Here is a 22016-nt window from a genome sequence, read left to right on the forward strand (position 1 = left end):
GGTTTTGTTCACACCTCAGAGTGAATGAATGAACCAAGTCAATCAGGAGCACTGGGAAGCTGCTCGTGTACATTCTTGCACACGCTGTCAGTGCACCCTGTCCCCCGATGCTTAGTTAAAGCCGGTTAGACAGGCTAAGGTTCAAAGTGGAAAGGGGGGTGTTTATCCTCTACTGTGGGCTTTTCTCATGGAAACAACATGCTAAACATACATATACATACACAAACACATACATGTGCAGTTTTATTTCTCAGCAGACTGCCAAAACATGGTTCATATAGGAACAAGCGATTTCATTTATGAAATACTAAATAAATTGTGTGGGGTTTTTTTTATAGGTCGCTGTGTAGGGGATGCCATGCTTTCCCCCGGATGCACTGCTCACAATCATTTCAACCTGCTGGCAGTCCACATAAACGAGACATCTGCCTGAACAAACATGAGCCAAGCTGGACTGGCCGGAAAATTCAGGACTGTTGGCAGCTATGTCAAACACCAGTAACATATCTACCTTATGATATTATGCGTTCTAATAAGGCAATTATCGCAAAAGAGAAGTTTTGTTCACGAAAACATAAAACAAACATAAAACTACGGCCTGCCGTCTCCACGAAACCCACAGAACTTTGTGGGGTTGTTGGTTTTTTTTGTTCCTTTTGAACCTGTTGCAGCCGATTTCTGTATCACTACAGCGTCACTGACCTCCAGAATTCTACTGCATTACTGCTATACACATATATATATATAGACACAGGAAGCGGTTAACATAACTTTAGTCCATGATAGCTCTGACAGAACTACAACTCTCACGATCCCTGGGGTTTATGATGGGTTGATAAAGTCAAGGGTTGCAGGTTGATGTTAAGCGGCTATTTAGATGCCGCGTAGGGATAAATAATTCACTTCTAATACGCCGGACATTGGACAGTCCCCGTAAAATTACCGAATGCATGTAATTCATCTCAACATCTTGGGGAAAACATTAATGCAAACAATCAGTACAACCAAGTAGTAGTTAGACATCACAAGCTAGAAGAACATTTGCGGGCAATGACGTCACGCATCCCACTTCTAATAGCCAGTAACAACTACAAAGGGTTAAACGACAGGATTTGAAGACAGGGAAGTTATTTGTCAGAGAGAATAAGTGTTTGTCTCTCAACCACAAGAAAAAATATTCGGCAAGACCTACCTGCAATTCCCGACTTAACGACCGTCACTATCCCACTACAAACGCTGCCGGATCTAACACTTCCGGCTCCGAATCCTACTGAGTCCAGATGACGCAGGCACGCGTGACGTGTCACTGTGGTAACGCGCGCGACTCGCTCGTAGCCTTCAGCCCTGCAAATCATTAGCCGGTCTGGGGTGGAACCTAGGTAGGCTGCGCGGATACGGAGTGCTTAAGGAGGAAGCATATATTATATATTCAAATATAATACAAGTTGTTATCGTTTGAAGTCATTGTTATCCCTATAATTAATTAACCTCTAAAAGAAACGCCTCACTAATAACATTAAAAGTAACATTCACATTAGAGTCAATATGTGTGAAAGCCGAGGCGTTTCACTGCATGTAAATAGGTGCTTGCATTCTTTTGTTATTGGGAGTTACAAAATGTGACTTCCCTCTCGTTTTCCTGCATTCCCTCCCAGGAACAGGAAGTGTACTTAAGTACGCTATCTACATGCTGTAGTTGAGGTGAGGTCCTGCTGAAATCACTTTTTAGATAACAACAAGCGAGTATCTGTGAGAGGAAATGCTTGATCCTCTGGCCTTAATGTGATCTTTGAGCCCCCCTGGAATGGGGGCACCAGGGTTTGCTCCACATGTTTATGTGGTGTGGGGGGGGGGCCACATTTACTTACACGGGAGATGAATAAGTGCAAATTGACCATCTGGATTTTTTTTTTTGAGTCTTGCAGTTTTTCCTTTTTCTCTTCTCAAGTATGCCCTGGCCTATGGCCGGCACCCCTGGGAACTCTCTGGGTTTCGCCTGGACACATCCAGGTGAAGCATCGGTCACTACACAGAAACTCTGGGACCACTAACTGATATCAGCAGGACCTCCTGCCCACATCCAGAAGGTTCCCAGGTGTGATGGCTGGTGGTGAGAGAAGATAAGCGTGTTTATTACAGCAGTCATGGGCTGGTGCCTGAATAGGCAAAAAATCACCCGTTGCGGCACATATGGTTTTGATTTTTTCACTGATCTACGGTTGAATTAACATTGAAAATGCCACGGCGGAGGCAGGTCCCCGAAAGGCACACACAGCCTAAACCTGGAGCAAAAATTTGGAAGGTATGTCCATGTGGTTCTCATTTGATCTATACCCGCAATGCAGAGTTTGCGTGTGTTATTCAGTTGATCTCTATGTTTCCATGTGGTTCTCATTTGGTCAGCAGCATGCGGGCTACAGAGCAGCCACTGCCCACTAAATGCTGCCTAGGTCAGGACCCACGGTAGTGCTGGCCAGGCATGACAGCAGGGATCAGACAGTTTTTTCCTGTTGGCACAATTTTTTCACTTTTGATGGCATGACAGCAGGCAGCCAAAGTGCCTGCTTAATGCATTGATCGCTGCCTTTAGGCAGCAATCTTTTTTCTTTTCTTCATGTTTTTGAGGCTTCTGATCAGAAGCACTCACTTCCCATGAATGGAGCCTCATGTTTAGTGATTGCCTGGGACTTCCAGCGTGTGGAAGGGGAATGATGGTTCTAGAGGACTGTCCTGAGTGCATCAGGTACATGTGTATGCGAGTGTGCAAACCGCTGCTCTAATCATGACATCCCACTCCATGATAGGGTCTCTGGCATGTTTTCATGGAACGTTGGGAAGTTTTTAGAGCTGACTGGCAGCAGCCATCTTACCTCCAGGAGGAAATCTTGTACACTAAGCAGTGTGTTCATTTGTAAATGTCCTGCCTTCGTTTGAATGTCTGACCCCAAATTCCACACAATAAAAAAAGTAAAACTAAAAAGACAATCAGACCGATGAGATTTTGTGGACTTCAGCTTCCATCAGTCTTAGCCAAGATGCTGGCACATCTCCTTAGATAAGTAAACCAAGTTAGGCCTGTAGCACGAGGAGAATGCATGTACGCATGTTTTGTTGTGATGAGCAGTGTTGTCATGACATATGTTTGTGTAGTTTACAGTGAGATATATTGCATGGTTTGGTACTTGTCTCAATAATGTTTCGTTCACACAGGAATTTTCTACAGACCAGTTTCTGTTCCAGGTTGGGTGGTTGTCTGAAAGCCAGGATAGAAGGTTCAGGGTATATTTCTTTTATCGCTGTAATTTTGCAGATTCCCTCTAGTGTAGGGTTGTATGTAGCCACTAATGGTGCATGTAGTGGTATCATTCATATTGTAACAAGTGTTCCTGGGGTGTTCTCAGTGCAGATAAAACACCGGGAGCTTCATTTTGTCTTAATGATCCTACACTCCACCTCACCCACATTATGGACACACAATACCTCTTTTTGGTGCAGACTGTAATGAATGCTGTATTTATAGGATTTTGTGTTGTTGCCCTTTTGTTTGCGTTTGACTCACTGTCTAGCCTATGTGTAAATGTCCAGTCCCAATAAAGCATGTCCTCTTGCATCCTGACTGGTGGTACAGTTTTTTGGGAGACCTTCTCGTCTGGAGGAAAGCATCTATTCCAGAGAACCAGAGCGGCTATGCATCTTGTAGCCAGCTTTCCCTAGAGCATGGATGCAATGACGGCCAGGAATGTCCGAGTATTCTGTTAGCTCCCATTACACGGACCAAATAACTTGCTTACACAGAGACCATAAAGTGATGTCTAAAAGTGAATAAGAGATGAAGACCAGTATAAGGAGCAAAAAGATAAGATAGTAATAAATTAGAACTTTCCTTTCTTTTCGTGTTGGAAACACAGCTGCAACCCTTAAAAAACACTCTCCGGGTGTCAAAGTATATAAGCCAAGGTCCACTAGGGGGCGCTCGTGTATACCGTTCAATATAAATGGAAAAAACTGAAAAGAAAAAACAACTAATAGTGCAGGTGTACAAATGAATGTAATCCACCAGATATATCCCGAATTTCTCACTCACAATATTGCTGTGTTGATCAAGGTAAACCTCGGGATCCACGTCTGGAATTTATGTAAGAAAGCACAAGAAAAACAGAGGGGATCCAGTAGTGTGGTACTGTTTCAAAGGTAGGGAACGCAAAAACAGAAATGCACTGACAATTATATAAGTCAATATATGCCCGTAGTTCCTGGTCCCAGTGTGGTCCCGGTTGTGCGTTCCTCAGCCACGGATGTCCGATAGTTTTCTTATAGTTAGGTTCCAGCAAATGTGTAGTGTATATCAGGCAGTGATTGATGATTGCCACACCACAGATACAGTAAAAAAATATGTTTTATTTTTAATCTTTTCCAGGGTAACAATAAACTGAATCTATATAAGATACAGCAAATGGCTTAAAAACTATAGTAAACAAAATAAAAGCTTTTTTAAAAGCTATTTTTAAAAATCATATATGAGTCCTGATAAAAGAGTGTAGAATTGTCCAAAAAAAATCACTCAACGCGTTTCGCCGGTTCCGGCTTCATCAGGAGTATCGATCGCGGTCTTTAGAAGTTCTTTTATACGTATGGCGCCATCTTCGTGCCAGAAAGGTGGAGAAAGGCAGGGTCGTTGGCTCCCTTCACGTGCAGTTCTTAGGGAGCTACAAAGACTTTATACCCCTTTTTTCTGGGAAAGGACAAGCACAGAAAAGGTAGAGTGATGGCAGCCAAAAGGCCAAGACCCATAACCGCCTTCTTCAGACTCACATGAAAAACGTCCACGTGAGATACATAACAACAAATAAGTGGCTCTTAAGTCTCTATCCCACAGGCTGGTATTATACAAAATCCTTTCCATACAAAGGGCCAAATGGCACCCCATGGAAGAATACTTTTATTTCAACACTACAGAGCATTTTAAGGTAAAACACACACATGTACAAATTTGGAATCTTGAATTTAAGAAAGGAGGGACCCGAGGGCCACATGAATTATTGTTCCAACGTAGGGCCTGCCCTAGTAAAGTGGCACAGGGACTGCCACCATTTGAGACCTGTCTCCATACTAGGAATACACCTTTCCGGTATCCCCCATGATTCAGGCACCCAAAGCTGCTGCCTCAGACGCCTGGTACTAAGACTTACCATGGATATAGCGGTCAGCAATAGAGTAAAAAGCCCCATGTGGCTGGCAGTGCCAACATCAGGCCTGTGGGGCCTATTGGGACTTTCGTAGGGACAGCAGGCAGCCCACAAGTGCACTTGTACAAATACCATAAATCGAACCCACCAACATTAGAACCTGTAAAGCAGGTTTGTGTTACTGTAAAGGATTCAGGAGTCAATATCTCGTGTGTCTCAAACGTCATGTTCTGGCAAATTAATAATCTAACCTCTCATTATGAAGAAAACGTTGGACTGAGCAATATGACGGCAAACTAGTAACCCCGTGATATTCCGCTACTAAACAAGCATTCTAGAACTTGTAGTTCAGTACTAGAGATAAGATTGACCTAACCGCGAACATCTGGAACTAAAATCCTGGTTCGCGTGTTTCCGGACGGTTCTATTTTTACGTTGCGCTGCTAGCGGAAAGCTGATTGGAGGAGCTGAGCGTGTCACATTGTCCAGCCGACCGGCTGCTGGGAGATGGCGGCTCGGCGGCATGTTGTAGCCTGGCTCAGCAAGGCTGAATGGGAGCAGGTCCTGGAGTATCTGTACAGCAGGGACTGCAAGCTCCAGCGGGATGCGCTGCACCGGATATCGGCCTGGAAGAGCAGGTGAGGAGTCAGAAGTAACCGCAGTGTCTGTTAAGGATAGCGGGATGCTGTGAGGTGCTTCAGGTAGCCATATACACGCGTGTGGTGTTTCAGTTATTGGGCCTACAAGCTAAGTTTAGGTTTACCTACCCGCAAACACCGAAATGTCTGCAGTAACCCGCCACTTGCTGATCCTTTTCTATGTTATTAATGATTTATATGGAGTGTCATATTCTGTAAGGGGACTGTGGGTAAACAGACACAAGGGGTTAAAGGGACACCTCAGTCATCGTATGTACTTTTATGCATGTGATAGCTGAGCGGTACATTTATATTAACAAGATGCCCTCCATATTCATTTGCACACCTCGCCACCACTTAATGTGCAGGAATATACTCTCCGCCAAGCACCTCTGGTGTTGGCTTGGGCGGCTAGGTGAACACTGGGGCAGGGGTTTATTGTGCGCATGCGTTGAAAGAGGTCCTATTGATTTCAAGGGGAGTGCTTTCCTGCCACTGATTGGCTGCTTGAAGAGAATCACCAGACCATGGAGGGGGAGGGGGAACTGCAGCTTCTCCCTAAATAGAAGACTAGTGTATGAACAAATGTACCTTCAAATTCTCTTTATTGGTTCACAAGTAAAACAGAGGCACATGAGAAATACCATATCGGTAAATGACAAAAGCAAGGCAATGTCAGTACAGAACAGATCAATAATCAGTTGCAACAGAATAGAAAACAAATGTACCTTCAAAAGATAGCAAAGGCTACATGTACTGGTGCAGTAGTGGAGGTCCGATTTCAGGATGCTATTTTTCATGCCATTCCATGTGTCACCATGTCGAACAATGATCTGTCTCGTTGTTTTTGTTAAGGTATGGGAACAGAATGCCACTGGCTGTGGAGTGCACTGCGGACCTCGTGCGCTGTAAAATTCTGGACATGAGCGGTGGAATGGAAGCCGAGGAACTTGTTCTACTTTATGGACTGGCTCTTGTAAGGTTAGTATAAAATGATGTCAATTTATGTCTCCAAAGTTACATTTCCAGATATTTCTGCATCATATCCTGTCTTTACTGCTTAGTATACACATAAACAAAAGTTGGAATGCAGCACTCAGTTGTGAGATGGTGCACGAGCCAGGGTACCACCAAGTCCTTCAATAAATCCAAAATAAAGAAGCAGAGGCTCAGCACTTCAATGGTAAGGTGAGTTTATTTCACACAGGCAACGTTTCAACACACGGGTCTTTCTTTTGACCGGTGTGTCGAAAAATTGCCTGTGTGAAATAAACTCACCTTACCATTTGAGTGCTGAGCCTCTGCTTCTTTATGTTGGATTTACTGCTTAGTAATCTTGAAATCATCTGACATATGGTGTTTTAGCGATAGCAAAACATTCACTGTCTTGGACATGAGTGGAAGCCGCGTTTGACCTACGCACTCCGCCCCCTACATGCGCTGTACAAAAAGCACTAGCCCTGATCATCCTGTGCCCACATGTTAAACGTTTCCTGATGTACTGTTTGAACTTGTGACAGCTTCTTGTTAATTGTCTCCTTGAACCCAGCTTTAAGAACTAGTCAATATCTGACAGCCTCTCATTCTGTGTTTTGTACTTCACCTGTTGCAGGTTTGTAAATTTAATCACAGAGCGAAAGCAGAAAACTGTATCTATTCCTTTGAGGCGTTTGGCCAATGAGGTGAGTGCCACATTTCTGTGAGCCCGTTACTGCATAGTTTTATGATCACGTTTTACTGTCAGTTGTAGCTTAGATTGTGTTCCCTAGTCAAATAATAGTTAAGGGTGCTGGTCCACTCCACAAAATATTAATTAGGCAAGCAATTAGCATTAGGAATTCTGACTTTATTTATTCTTGCTTCTGAAAGTTTAATGACACAATGATGCGTTTTCTACAACAACATCTTACCAGTGCCTGCATTTGTGACAATAGTTCCCATCAAATTTTTTATTTTTTATTTTTTTTATAGTATTTGGGCATTCAACCATCTAGGAATGGTGCTTCTAATGCGGCATTTAACCCAGACAAATTAGATTTATTTCTTGGTGGCTATTATTTTATTCTTTTTTATGTAATGCCATTTCTGTATTTTCTAATATCCTGTAATACGGAGCAGAGGTTTAGCAGACATCCGATAAAACAACTATTCAACCTCCACTGGAAGAAATAATATATTGCAGGAAAGACAAATCTAAATTATATTACCTGTTATGTAACAAAGCATTGCTTTAAAGGCAAACCAGCTGGTTAGTTTTCCTAGCCAGAGCAAACTTCACAGATGTTTCTCTTTATTTTGGTGTTTTCAGCTAAAGATCCCAGAATGGGTGGTAACTCTTCGGCACGATGTCACTCACGGGAAACTGCCAAAATTGAGCATGTGTCGGAAAGGTAAGGATTTTGTACTCGGGGGTAGACTACCAGTAATTCTTCTGCTATCTCTCCTTCCTACGCTCGTCACAATACCAATTTTATCCCTTAAGGCGTGTTTCCCCACTTTCCTGGATTTGTTTTAATTGGTCTCCCTGAATCACACTCCTACGATAATATCCGCATCCCTTTTCGTTGGGAAAAAATGCCTGTGATTAAATTCCGAAAAAAATAACTGTGAGCTTGCTATGATGATCCTTTTTTTTTTTTTTTTATTATTTTTTTACCTCCTTTTCTTATGCACAGCTGAGCCACATATACTGTGTGTTATAATTTTGATGTCAAGCTTAATCTTTTGCAAATATGGTGGTTTTTCTCTATTTCCAATGCAGATACACTTCTGTTGTTTTGTATTTCTTAATGGTTTGTAACGTCATTTTTATGCCGTATAAGATAAGATCTTTATGATTAAAAAAATGCATATGGCCCTCTGGGCTCAGACAAGATGGACTGGTAAATCCTATACTTACACAGTTTTTGTATGATTATAGCTCTAGTTATCATTTCTCCAATAAGGGTATATGAATTTGCGTTTGTTTATACAATCATACTTCAAACAAAATGTTTATTAATAAAAGAAAACACTAAACAAAGTGTCTAATTTCAAGCTGGTCTTGTATACAATTAGATGGTTTAATAATAATAATAATAATACATACCTATGTAGATTAAAGTATATCAATGCTTTTTGCCTAATTTCTCTTTTGAGGCTGGGACTGTGTGATGGAATGGCTGAGACGGGAGTACTGGTCGCGCCAACTGGGTAACTCTGAAACTCCTCAGTGGGTGGAAGATGAGGAGTCGTTATCAGAAGAGGCAGAAGAAGTTCAACCACAACCGTCTTATAAAGAACAAAAACACCAGGCTCTGGCTGGTACGTAAACATTTATGTAGAATGGGGCTTCCTAGGACCACCAGGTGTAGGACACTTTCTTTGTGTGTGATGTTACTATTCAGAAACCAACGGTATTTCTGTTTCTTCTTTAAAAAGGAAAAAAAAAAAAAGATTCACCCATTTTCATTTTTGTTATTCCTTCCCTTACACAGCAGATGGCAGGTTATGCTGCGTTTCATTGTTTTAGAAGCTATGGCTGAATTATGAGATGCTTTATATATATCCTCAAGATTGTAAGCGTGTGAGCCGGGCTCTCGCCACCTAATGTATCGGTTTGTCTTAGTCTGTCAATTCCTGTCTTGTCAGACCCCTTGAATTTATGTATTGTAATAAGTGCTGCGTGAATTATTGGCGCTATATAAATAAAAGATAATAATATAGGGTATGTTTAAAAAAAAAAAAGGCTCTTGATATAAAGTTAAGCCATTTGTACTACAAAACACATTTCACACAAACTTGTTGTGTACATGTGCGTATTTGGTTACGTTTAAATGTTTGATCCAGGTTACCACCACCACTGCTGTGATGTAGTATAGAAAGCGCAATCTCATGCTGCCATTGAGAGCTCATCTATTATTTTCCAAATACTACTGTATTTAATTTTATTCTTAATTAAAACAGCAGCTAAGCCATGGCGTCTTCTCGATCCCAGGAGATTTTTAATTTTCCGTGGATTTTAGTGTATAAGTGTGTTTGTTTTCATACTTATGCAGACATGTGTCTTGCTGCATACCTAATTCTTCACATGCCTCTGATACGAGACTAGTTCTGGCATTTATATCGGCACAAAAACTGTGTGACAAGTGCTTCTTGCAATGGGCTTCCATGACCTAAAAGCCACATGCAAGCCACACATCACCAGGTACAATGCCAAGTGTGGGATTGAGTGGTGTTAAGCATGACGCCACTGGACTCTGGAGCATGAAAACGTGTTCTGTGGAGTGAGAATCACACTTCTGTGTTTGGCGGATGCCAAGAGAACAATAACAGCCTGACTGCATCCCAGGAGGAGTAATGGTATGAGGTTGTTTTTCAGGGGTTGGGCTAGACCCATTATTTCCAGTGAAGGGAAATCTTAATGCTTCATCACGTAGATTGTGAGCCAGAACGTCTCGTCCAACATCAGTGCCTGATCTCACAAATGCTCTAATGGGTGAATGGGCCAAAAAAATCCCTCAGAAACACTCCAAAACCGCACAGAAAGTCTTCCCAGAAGAGCGGAAGCTGTTATAGCTGCAAAGGGGGGACCAACTACATATTAATGTCTATGTAGTTGGAATGCAATGTCATAAAAGTCCCTGTTGGCGTAATGGTTAGTTGTCCCAATACTTTTGTCTATATAGTGTACTTGATGTCGAATTATTATTGCAATCACTTGTAGCAGCTTTTTTGAGCAACCAGTAATATCCAATAATAAATGGGATTCTCTACCAGAACCACGGTTAAAATGTGAAGTCCCAACCCAATCTCTAGAAACAGCTTCTTTTTAAAAACAAAACAAAAAAACCCCACTCCAGAAGCAGTTGGATCGCATATTATCAGATGACAAGTCAATATCTTGAGATAAAAACACAATTGGGCTCTTTTCCCTTCCTTGTTTAAGAATGCTAAATAGGTTTCTTCCTTTCGTTAGGATTCAAGTATAGATAAAATACATAAGTCAAGCAGATGCTTTTGATTTTTTTTTTTGGTTGGGTCAGCACTCTCCTCACTCATCATGTAAAACCGAGCTGAAAATGAAGCAATATTTTGTAAATTACTCTGCTGGTAAATATCATAGCTAAACCATCTTAATTAAAAAGCTCATGAAAAGCATTGAAATGTTGGCCATTAACATTATCAGATCTCACACAGTTCCCTTCATATCAGTGATCAGGATATTTGTTTGGCGTGGGCTTTTCCCTTCACACCGCTTGTGCAATCAAACCCGAGAACTGTTTACCGTGCAGCCGGTAATGTTGCGTCATAAGTAAATGACTAGTTATCTGCTTTTATTTAATCTGATTATTTACTGTCTTTGCCGTTATATTTAACAATGTAACTCTGATAACCGTTTTTTCTTTCCTTGCAGTTAAATTAAGAGAGACGCTGCACTCTTATACAAGGGAACAGTTTAAGGTACAGTTAATTTTGCTCCCTGCTTCCTCCTCTTACCTGTTTGTACACTGTGCTGTAGTAAAAGCATGCAAAGCCCAAGCGCAAAAGGGATTAATAAATGATTTGACGTAGCGTTGAGCAATCCGAGAAGAGCCGGGACAAACTACGATGCCGCTTTACAGCTCTGTTCTTTAAAAGCGGCAGAACATTTCCTAGAGCATCTCCTTCCTTCCTGCAAGATTTGCCCTCCAGCTGGGGCATCTTGTAGCACGTGGAAAACTTTGCCCTCTTACGCATTTCCACAACGCTGTTTGACTATTTCAACATATTCCTGCTCTGCCTGAGCAGATGCGGTTGAATGAAGCAGTGTCTGTGTATTGCCCCCCTACAGAAACTGTTTTCTTATTTAACATTCTTAAAAGTTAATTTTTTTATAGGAAAGTTGTAGATGAGTGGCTGTCATCAGTTAAATGTTTATCACTAATTGAATATGATGTCCTATTTAAAGCTAGACGGTAACAGGCTCATTTTTTATGTAACTGAGTATTCGTGTTGCTATACATTTAACGGGCTCCCATGTATTCGAGATGATGTTACTACACGTGCCTGGGAAAAGGGTAGTTGAGAACATAAGACAAACCAATGGGTCAAGTAAGGTTTGTGCTTTTACGTCATGAAAATCATCAGTGGCTATAACACTGGTATATGAATGAAAGGGCGAGTTAAGCCCTTATGCATGAATTATCCATTAAATCATCTGCTTACCTTGCTGTGTGGCTACTATGTATAGAGTGGAATTCAGATTGAAAAGTAACGTGATCTACTTTACGTTAGATTGAATATGGTCACTTTGACCTAGCGATTTAAAGACCTTTTTAGTCTGCAAAGAGTGATGGTGTCTGTTTCTGTGCGTGCGTTCAGTGCATTCATTCGCATGAAAATGCCCTAATGCTTTGAGTGCTCACGAGGAGCAAAGAGCCACCGAGAAACATGTGGGTCTCATGTAACTGACTTAAAGAAACTCAGCCGGGAGATTCCCCAAGTTGAGCTTCTAGTCAAAGAAAATTAAAGAACAATCAGCGGAAAGGGAGGAATAAATGAGAATGCTCCGCATGAATCGGGAAAACATAGTCTGCGCTCTTATTTAGATAAAACAGCTCTCCTTTAAGCTTTTAATTTGTTTTAAGAAGCATTTGTTTACATCCTTAAATACAGCCGTTTTTGGTTCTACTTTCTCAAGTGACAAAAAAAAATTACCATCTTAACAAAAAAAACTTTCACATCTGCTATTTTCAAGGGGCTTTTTCTTTACTGTTGCAGTTGTAAAGAATCTAGTAAGTCTTATCTGAATCCTCCGTGAACACGTAGGCACATATATATTACACACACACACAGGTTAGGGTGAGTAGACGAGACAAGAGCATACTATTTATTTTTTATCTGCGTAATGGTGGGATATAAAAATGCTTAACGCTGCAACCATTATGGTTAACCGATTTTATGATCCCTGCATGTCTGTCAGACACAAATAATACTGTTAAGGCAGCCGAACACGGATTACCGGTGCCATTCATGTTGGGTTAATTGCTGCGTGTGCTGATAATCTGACTCATCCTGGGGGAGTATTTATCTGTATTTTTAATACTCCTTCCAAAATTTAACAAAAACAACACAGTACTGTTGCGGAGTCGTTTCTGGCCTTGGTTGATGAAAATTCACTAATAAACCCCATCTATAGTGTATTATTATTTGCTACATGCCCAGATGGCGTGTATAGCCAGGGCTGGTCAAATCCTTACGATCAGGTAGCCACGTTTCCTTAACTGGATGTTTGAAACAATTACGTTTAAAATGACGTTTTAAGTTAATCTGTGTGGCTGACTCCAAGTTGTCACATGCTCCAAAGCCTACCATTTACACTTTTTATACTCTAAACCATTAAACGGCATTCACGTATCCATCACCATTGCATATATTAAAACAAATCTTTATAGCTATGCTATGGCAACTGTATCTTTATTTTTCTGGGGATTTGCATGATTGTTTCTCCCCTTTGAAGAACCGCTCCCGTCTTATTCTCATGTTAAGTGTATATCTGATTCTATTTTGGATAATGTATTTGAGTTACATTGCAGGTATACATGTGATTGGCTGTTACGGCAGCCTCAGCCAATGGCTGCCCCTTAATCCCAGTACCTTTTTAAAAATAATTTATCAAAATCTTTACGCTAAATGTCAAAAAAAAAAAAAAAAAAAAAAAAAAAAAAAGCACAAGCTACGTTTGAGTTTTAATAAATGAACCTAGTTTTGCCAAATGCTGTGATGGTGACCATTCTCTGTAGGACAGACGTAACCCCATAACCCACAGACTTGTTTTCTTACCAACGCCATTGAGCAGAGATGGCTTTTGCCGCTGTGGTTTTACAGATCAGGTAATGATGAAAGAAATTCTTTAATGCCCTTTAATTTATTTCAGATTTTTCAAGAACTTCTCCAAGATCCCAAAGCTAAAAAGCAGTGGAGTGCCACCTCAGACCTGGAGTGGACCATAGCCCAGGCCAAGGACTCGATCCGACAAAGCAGGTCGCTTTTTACTGTCACTCACTAGTAGATTGTTATAGTTACGGCGTGCATTGACTACGGCGTGCATTGACATTCGGTTTCTGTGCTGTGCCTCCGTAGAATGAGTTCATTTAACACATTTATAGAGAGTCGGGGAAATCTAAAAGAACAAGATTTGATTGAACCTGTCCCATGTACATCCACAACATAACATGCAAAGCATTTTGATTTCCTACAGTAATAGATGGGAAAATGCAGAGAACTGCTCTTCGTTCTGTAAAAAAAACCCAGGTGCACAATGTCGTTTGGGGAGATATTTTATTGGGGGTTTCCAGCAAACTAGCAGAACACATTTATTATTCTAGTAAATAAGAGCATTATCACATTACTGAACGATATAAAGCCCATGCAGGGAATGGGTTCTTTTATCTGCTGACCCTCTGGTTGTGAAATAATCTGGATGCTGTCACATGGCGTGAATGTAAAGTGTAGCCGCCATTGGCCTCTCAGCGTCCTCTTCGTGCCAGAACTTGTGGGATTTCTGTGGGCAGCGAGTCTTGCTTTAGCTGTCACACTTGACTAATGCTTGTTTACAACTATGAGAAGGTGGATTTGGCTGCAGTTATTCTTTGAAGATTTACTCCAAACAACCATTTCTATATTCTCCCCTTTCTAGATAATAAAAGGATTAAATAAATGGGATGTGAGAGTAAGTTCTGTAATATATCATAAAACCACTATATTATCTTGGTAAGAGCTGTGTGTAACTTATTAGAAAGAGCCATTGACTTGTGCTTGATTAATAATAACAACAATACTAGAGTGATTAACTTTACCCCACACTTAAAGTTTAGGATGAAATACCAATAATGATGCTCAATACATAAGTTCTCTTTTCGGAGAGGATACTGAGACCAATTCCCCAAAAAGTGGTATGGGGATGGGAGTTTGGAATGAAAATACTATTTGAGACCTGATGATAACTGCATATCTTCCATGAGTTGAATGTGTCTCATATGTATGCATTGCTATTTGGGATAGACCGATATACTCTAATAAATACTTGGTATCCAATTTCTTTATTACAGCGCAGAGACTGCCGCAGAGATTCTTCTTGAGGATGGCTTTTTAATACCTACTGCCAAACAACTAGTAACCCTGAAGATTGACCAGGAAGGTACGGCATACGTTTACTTTTAAGTATACAGCAGATGGCACTAGACGGTGTGCTTCCTCCATCACCTGGGAGGTCGTGGTTATCCACTGTTCTGATTTTGGTTGTATCAAAATATTTGCTTGGTGTGTTTTGATCGATGGAAATAAGCCATTTGATTGATTTTCACATGCAGTATACTTATTACAGTCGTTCTCGCCAAGCACAAGTACAAAAATACGGCTAAAGGTCTTACATGTAAAGCGACAGTCCAGCCGACATATGCATCAAGAGGCCTTTTATAGGGATTTCTTTACTTTTCTGTTGGGTCCCTTTTGCTAACACTTGGGGGATTTTGCAGATTGCCCTATTGTGAAAGTAGGGCTTATATTCGCCACGGTTTCTAATTTGCTTTGCTGCAGATTTTGATGAAAACCTGCATCTCCCGCGTATGCTATTCCGTGTTTGGCAGCCATTGCTGAAGGTCTTGCATGCCCAGGATTTTACTCAGGAGCTGTTGGAGAAAATGTTTTCGGCGTTGGGGCTTTGCGGGGATGCTGACATTGAGCAGAGAGCCCACTATCTGAGCTGCTGGATCTCTGAAGTATTAACAGCCAATCACAGAGCAGGTTAGTTCACTACACCAAGAAAACCCTAATGAACCTTCAACGGCGTTGGTAGGCAGCCTGCCATTAGCGTGGCCTGTTCGTTACTCTTGGCAATTTTTTGTGGTGTAATATATAATAATCTGGTTTGCTGAATTAATCGTTGTACAAAAAAAAAATCATATTATATAGAACTTTAAATAAACTCAGTATATAGAACACACAGCAAATGAGTGCTTTACCAGCCTTCACCCCAACCCCCGATGTAACTTCTGCATGTGTTGAGTAATATATATATTGTTTTTCGTTTTTACCTCAACCAGATAGAAAATGTATGATTCCCTCCCGCAATCAGGCAGCAGTGAAAAGCAAATGGAAGCTGTTTCCTAACAGGGTGGGTTTAAAGTGGAGGAGGCTGCTACAGAAATGCCTGGAATCTCCATGCCAAGCTACCCCTCAACTCTTAAAACTGTAAGTAAACCTACACGAGACTTACTAGACTCTGCAATCGACAGGTGACTCTCAGATAAGACTTGTGGAGACCAGCAACGCGCTATCCTGACTTCAATTTCCAACCAAACGTTATATCGGTTGTCGGTGTTTGTTTATTTGCTAGATCCAGAATAGGGTACCTTTTTATCTGCAGCCCACAATATGACTAAATTGAGGCGTTTGCCGAGGTGAAAGCCATTCTCCAAAACGCAGGCTTTCAGGATCTCCTCACGTGGATATGTCTTGAGGACAACATTGCCGCACGCCAGCTGGTGGCTTAGGCAAACCATTGCTTATGGTAAAGAAAAGTTTCAGTATAGTAGACACAGGGTTTAAACTGGCGATCTAGAGGGAGTTACTGTAATTCCAAGAGCAGACCAGACTTTACATTGCTCCAAATAAAAAATCTCTAAATTAGCCAATAGATGAATCAAAACAACCATGCAGAAAATTCTGGACTAATTTTAAAAGAACTTACAACCCCCTCCCCAAAAAAACCCAAATGACTTGTTATTAAAGCTTTATGGTTGTTTCCTAGAGCCAATGTAAACATTTTGCACGATGCCAGGAATACCATAAAACTGCAACCATTTGCTTGTCTCAGAACAAAGGTTTTACAAAGTTTCTAGAAACCTAATTTAGATCTGCAACCCTGAAGTTAAAGTATCAAAAAAGGACTATTGAATATTCAAAGTTGGAATTTATTGGCCTGTGCATTACAAGCATCAGCAGCCATACGTGATTTCTTCTCGTTTGAGTAGAAACGCATTAGCTTCACATGTTTGCATGGAAATGTTTTGAACAGTCTATGTAGACAGATGAGAGAAGCAGTTTCAGAAGCTAAACTAGTGTGTTATTTCTTCAGTATCTTTGAATACATGAAGCCCAGTCTACCTTCAGACACCCAGGAGAAGCTGCTCTGCCTCTGCTCCATCTACATTCAGGATGATGACTCTGATGGGTCGATGGACTACAGCGATCAGCCCATTTACACAGTGGAAAGCCTGGAATGGCGGCTAAAGCAGGAATCTAAGGGCAGAGCTAATAATTCACGTGTTGCACCGGCCATGGAGGAGGACGAAGAGCAGACCACCAGTGAACACACAGAAGATGAAGAGATGATAACACAGGAGTCTTATGAGGATGAATATATCCAAGTGATAAACATGAAGATGGCGACAGAGCGGAGAGCGGTGTTGCAAGGTTCCTCATGGGGCATCAGCACAGGTATTGCCCAAGTAACAAAATAGTTTGCCTGATTCCGTAAAAAAAAAAAAACAAGACAACAGTTAAATGTTTTGTTTGGGGTATATTTTTGTTGCAACTTATAGTTGTATTAAGAGTTATAATTGTTGTACGTTTTTTTTTGAAATATTCATACCTCATGACAGTTTTTAAGGAATTTTAAATGGCATTCCGTGTTATCAAACCGCTTTAGTATACATTTTGTTTCTTGGAGCTTACTGGAGCACAAGATGGCTGTTTTGGTGAGCAAGTTCCACCCCTAAGAAAGAAATTGCTTTCCTTGGCATTTAAGTAAGATGTTTTCTTTACGTTCTTGCAGAATATGTTAAGTGGGGTGAATACCCCCTTGGGCTAGTTCCAGGACAAAGCGAAGATCCGGGTAGCCTTTTAGTGGACAGCTACTCGATCATGTCAGTACTTGAACAGCAGGGTACCGAGTCCAAGAAGAATGGAAATAATGCCCCCACAAGGTAAGGATTTACTGTGAGGAAAGCTGGTATACCCTACTGCGTACCTACACCATGTAGACAAAAGTATTGGGACACAGATCTTAATTATTGAATTCAGGTGTTTAAATCAGACCCATTGCAGCAGATGTATAAAATCAAGCCATGCAGTCTGCATTTACAAACATTTGTGACAAAAATGGGTTGTTCTGAAGAGCTCAGTGAATTCTCAGTTCTGTGATAGGACGCCACCTTTGAATTAAGCCTGACCTCACAAATGCTCTACTGGATGAATGGGCACAACTTCCCGCAGAAACACTCCAAAATCTCATGGAAACCTTCTCAGAAGAGTGGAGGCTGTTATAGATACAGAAGGGGGACCAACTACATATTAATGTCTGTATTTAGAATGCAGTGTAATGGTCAGGTGTCCCAATTCTTTTCTGTATAGTGTATGCAATGGTGGGATGCAGAAAACAAAATGCCCATGATTTACACCCACCTTAACAAATCATACAACAACCGTTCATTTACATTTTTTCTTTAAACCTTAAGACTGAATATAAATGGAACCTGTGATTTTTGCTTTCCAACCATATCTGGCTAGTTTTAATACATAAAATAGAGCAGCAGGTTAAATGCATCCAGCAGTTTATTAAGTGAATGAACCCTGTGCTGACTTCAGTTCAAAAGTTGCCTGGGCCAGATGGTGTGGCTAGCTTTAATAATAATAATTAATAATAAAAAAAATCTTCCTTTTTTTTAACTTCAAGTGTGTCTGGCTCTGTTTTTTAAAAATGTACGTCAAATAAAGAAGACTACTATTACCGCAAAGTATATTGAATTTGTTCAACACTTACCTTCTGTTGCCTGTATCCCTTTTAACTTTAAATAATCCCCTTTGTGCCAGTACATCCCCCTTGTAAGATTTATTTTAAGGTTTTAAAGTTTTTTCTGGCACACAGTGTGCGCTCTTTTGAGTTATCTGAATTATTTATGTAGCTCTATAAATGTATTCTTACACGCAATACCTCTCACCGCTGCTGTTCTTGCATACTGTACTACCAGGTCACCCCCGGCTCTCCCTCTGCTGCTGTATCATTACACTTTGTTCCTTAATCACATCCAGGCATTCCTACCTCCTTCCAGCTCTGGCTTGGAAAGTGTTTGGGGGAGATTGTTGTGGGAGACCCCCGTGTGCATGCTTGATCTCAATGGGAGCTCATTCTTTGTGACGATTGGGTGCTTGATACTGCTAATAAGTTGCACGAGGGAGGCGAGTGCTGCAGCTTCCACCAAAAGTATTTTTTTTCGGTTGTAAAGAATGCTTAATAACTAAATATTATATTATATATGTAATGTGTATATATAATACTGTTTGTTTAAAGAGTTGACTGGGGCACTGGAGTGGCCCTTTTAAGTCTGTATTCTGGTTTGGAACATTGTGAGCTTAACTTTGCAGTCTGGTCCATACATCTAGTACTCTTAACTAGGGTACAATCATGCATTCTGTTTGAAGCTACTAAACATATTAAATAAAACAGACCCCTAGACTGATTCCCGTAAAGTGCCGCTGATAAAATTTGATAATAAGCATACTCCCCAACATGGTACAGATAAGAGATGGGAAGAGGCAATGTGGACAAAACTATTTTTTTTTTAATCCATCTTCATTGACATTGTCCAATATACTTTTACAATTGCTTGTTTTGCGTATGTATATAATATATTTAATGTTATTTTTTTTTGCAGCTCTAATACAGTCGCCGGTGCCTCGTTTGAACCAATTCTGTGGAGCCAGGCAGAGCTGAACAATATTAAAGCAGGACTGAAGCTATTCTAAGCACTTGCGGTCGTTGCTCTGACACTTGTGGCAGAAACGTTGGTTGGATTGACAGCTGGAGGTTCCTCTTCATCCAGTGGCAGCGACGATGTTGAGTTTCAGCGTGGGGGATGTATTCTATGTATATGAACGTTGTGATAGTTATCAGACTCCAGTGAAACTTCATACGCTCCTGGAACCGAATCTCTATGAAGTGAGCAGGGCTTTTTTTTGTTTTTCTTCTCCAAAGCTGTTTCTTATTTTTACATTTTGTACAATTAATGAAAATTGTCTGGGTTTTTTTTCATGTTTTATTGAAATACATGTGTGCTTGTGTTGTAATTGGGAGAATAAAAAGCCAGAATTTGATTCTAGAGCCCTACATATTTAGCTAGTTGGAGCCTTTGTACATGTAACATGTGGGTTCCAGACATTTACACTGATCTCTGTGCATACCTAATGTGGATTTACGTAAGCAACGCTCCTAAAGTTTACTGTCGGCGTGCAAAAGGGGTTTGTCTTGACCTGACATAAGTAACTGACTAGTCACCTATGCTGACTTAAATGCTTATTGGGCAATGATTTTTGCCTCTGGCAATAAAAAGATTCATGTACACAATTTAAGTATAAAAATAAACATCTGCAAGAGCCTGCACGGTTAAAATACAATCCAGCCCAAAGCTTAAGGTCGGGAGTTTTTGGCCGTGTAATTCTTTCTTTTGGTCTTCCTTTAATATCTGAACAAGAACAGATCAAGCTGAGGAAGGAGACTCGACAGATCACATGTACCTGCCCTGAAACCATTATCAAGCCAGTAACACACACCACGGGCAGGTTTCTTTTCCTGGTTTTGGTGCCAGTCAGTTCAGGAAGTTCCTCGACCACGCATCGGCAGCTGCCACTTTCTGGAAAGCACCAGGGTGATTTGACTAGAACATGAAATAAAGCCTCCACTTTACACATCTGTCACCTTTATGTATCATAGTTGCTGAGGTGGCTATAGACACAAAGTTACTTAAATCAACTGGAAGTTAAGGGTATGTTGGGGAAACAGTCTATTGCCTGATGAATGCGTATTAACCCCTTCAATCCCAGGGGTTTTTGGTACCTCAAAGCCCAGAGCAATTTTGCCATTTTTGGGGTATGTCGGTTTAGCGATGATTCTCTTTTCCTGTGAATAGTGTACCCATGTAAACTATATATTGTTTTTTCAAGGAGAGATAGAGCTTTCGTTTGATACCATAGTTGGATGATTAGCTGAAAATTTAGAATGAGAAATTTAGTAAAAACTAGCGAAGATTAGAAAAATAAACTAATTTTTTTTTACATTTTCCCTCTGAATCCTCACAAAATTAGGTAAAGTGATGGAAAATCCCCTCCAAGTTTATCAATTCAGGTGTCCTGATTTCAGAAATACCTAATTTATATAGATTTTCCAGACTTTCCCAGCACCAGGGAGCATACTATTAGGTGTACAATTTTGTATAATTTTTATGCCTATGGCTTAACGGGTTTGGGGGTTGTGAACGGGGGCAGGAGGGTTATACTGGCTAGATGTTATGCTAGGGCTATGGGATGTAAGGTTTTTTTAAGAATTTTTTTTATCTTTTTTTTATATATTTTTTAAAAACAAATTTTATTTTAAATTTTTTATATTTTTTACATTTTTGTTTTTTACACAGTAATGGTTAGAGGTCCTCCTAGTGACCTCCTGAACATACCAGTGATGTCACAGTGACATCACAGCTCATATTATAATTTTTTTAAGTATTATTTATATTATTATTTTAATGATTTAATATTTTTAAATGACTAACCGTTTTTGTTTTTTTCAGCTTTTCTGTTACAGGCCGGGAGGGGGAGTGAGAGAGATGGTTTCTCACTCCCCTCCCCGCGATCCCCCTGCACCGATCACACTGTGATCTCTATGCAAGTCCTCACAGACCTGCATAGAGATTGCAGCGTCTCTGTGCCTCATCGGAGGGCAGGATATCCCCGCAGGGGATATCCTGTCCTCCTATGACCTTCCGGGTTACGTCAGCAGTGACGTAACCCGGAAGGGAATGCCCGATCGCGCGTTTGCAACTGCGCGATCGGGCAGTTTACCGGTAACAGCTTACCGGCTTTCATGCCGGAAGCTGTTACAGGCGATCGATCAGCAGAAAGCCGGCAAAGCCGGCTTCTGCTGTCAGTGGGGAGTCCAGGCTGTCAAAGGACGTGTCCCTGACGCTGCACGAAGGGCTGGACGTACCGGGACGTCCATAGGGGTTTCTTTGTGGGCGTTTTTTGGACGTCCCGGTACGTCTATAGGGGATTGAAGGGGTTAAATTACACGTAGTAGTTTATTAATGCACTATTTTGAGTTGAGAAAAATAAATGCCGGCGACGGCCTCCTCTGCAATTCCCATCTGCTGGAAACAGCCAAGCACCCCCGTTTATTTAAATG

The 22016-nt window shown here is 40.9% G+C and overlaps 1 protein-coding gene across 1 annotated transcript; it reads left to right on the forward strand.

The window, feature by feature from the left end:
* The first annotated feature begins 5693 nt into the window (after positions 1–5693).
* On the forward strand, positions 5694–19591 carry LOC149298146 (ribosomal biogenesis protein LAS1L-like). Its single transcript, XM_089487634.1, has 13 exons — positions 5694–5824; positions 6680–6805; positions 7437–7506; positions 8133–8214; positions 8963–9127; positions 11220–11266; positions 13722–13852; positions 14896–14984; positions 15383–15589; positions 15889–16036; positions 16923–17284; positions 17622–17772; positions 19501–19591. Exons 1-13 carry the CDS (start codon positions 5694–5696, stop codon positions 19589–19591), a joined length of 1800 nt encoding a protein of 599 aa, XP_089343760.1.
* Positions 19592–22016: the final 2425 nt, after the last annotated feature.

Source organism: Sceloporus occidentalis, unplaced genomic scaffold (genome assembly GCF_023333645.1).
Source record: "Sceloporus occidentalis isolate IW3139 unplaced genomic scaffold, rSceOcc1.0.p SCAF_34, whole genome shotgun sequence".
NCBI classification, from domain to species: domain Eukaryota; kingdom Metazoa; phylum Chordata; class Lepidosauria; order Squamata; family Phrynosomatidae; genus Sceloporus; species Sceloporus occidentalis.

Bases quoted from the DNA above. Each gene is read 5' to 3' on its own strand.
- LOC149298146 (XM_089487634.1), top strand. From the start codon at position 5,694: ATGGCGGCTCGGCGGCATGTTGTAGCCTGGCTCAGCAAGGCTGAATGG. The intron at 7,507-8,132 runs GTGAGTGCCACA...TGGTGTTTTCAG, and splicing joins TGAGGCGTTTGGCCAATGAG to CTAAAGATCCCAGAATGGGT. The intron at 17,773-19,500 runs GTAAGGATTTAC...TTTTTTTTGCAG, and splicing joins GGAAATAATGCCCCCACAAG to CTCTAATACAGTCGCCGGTG.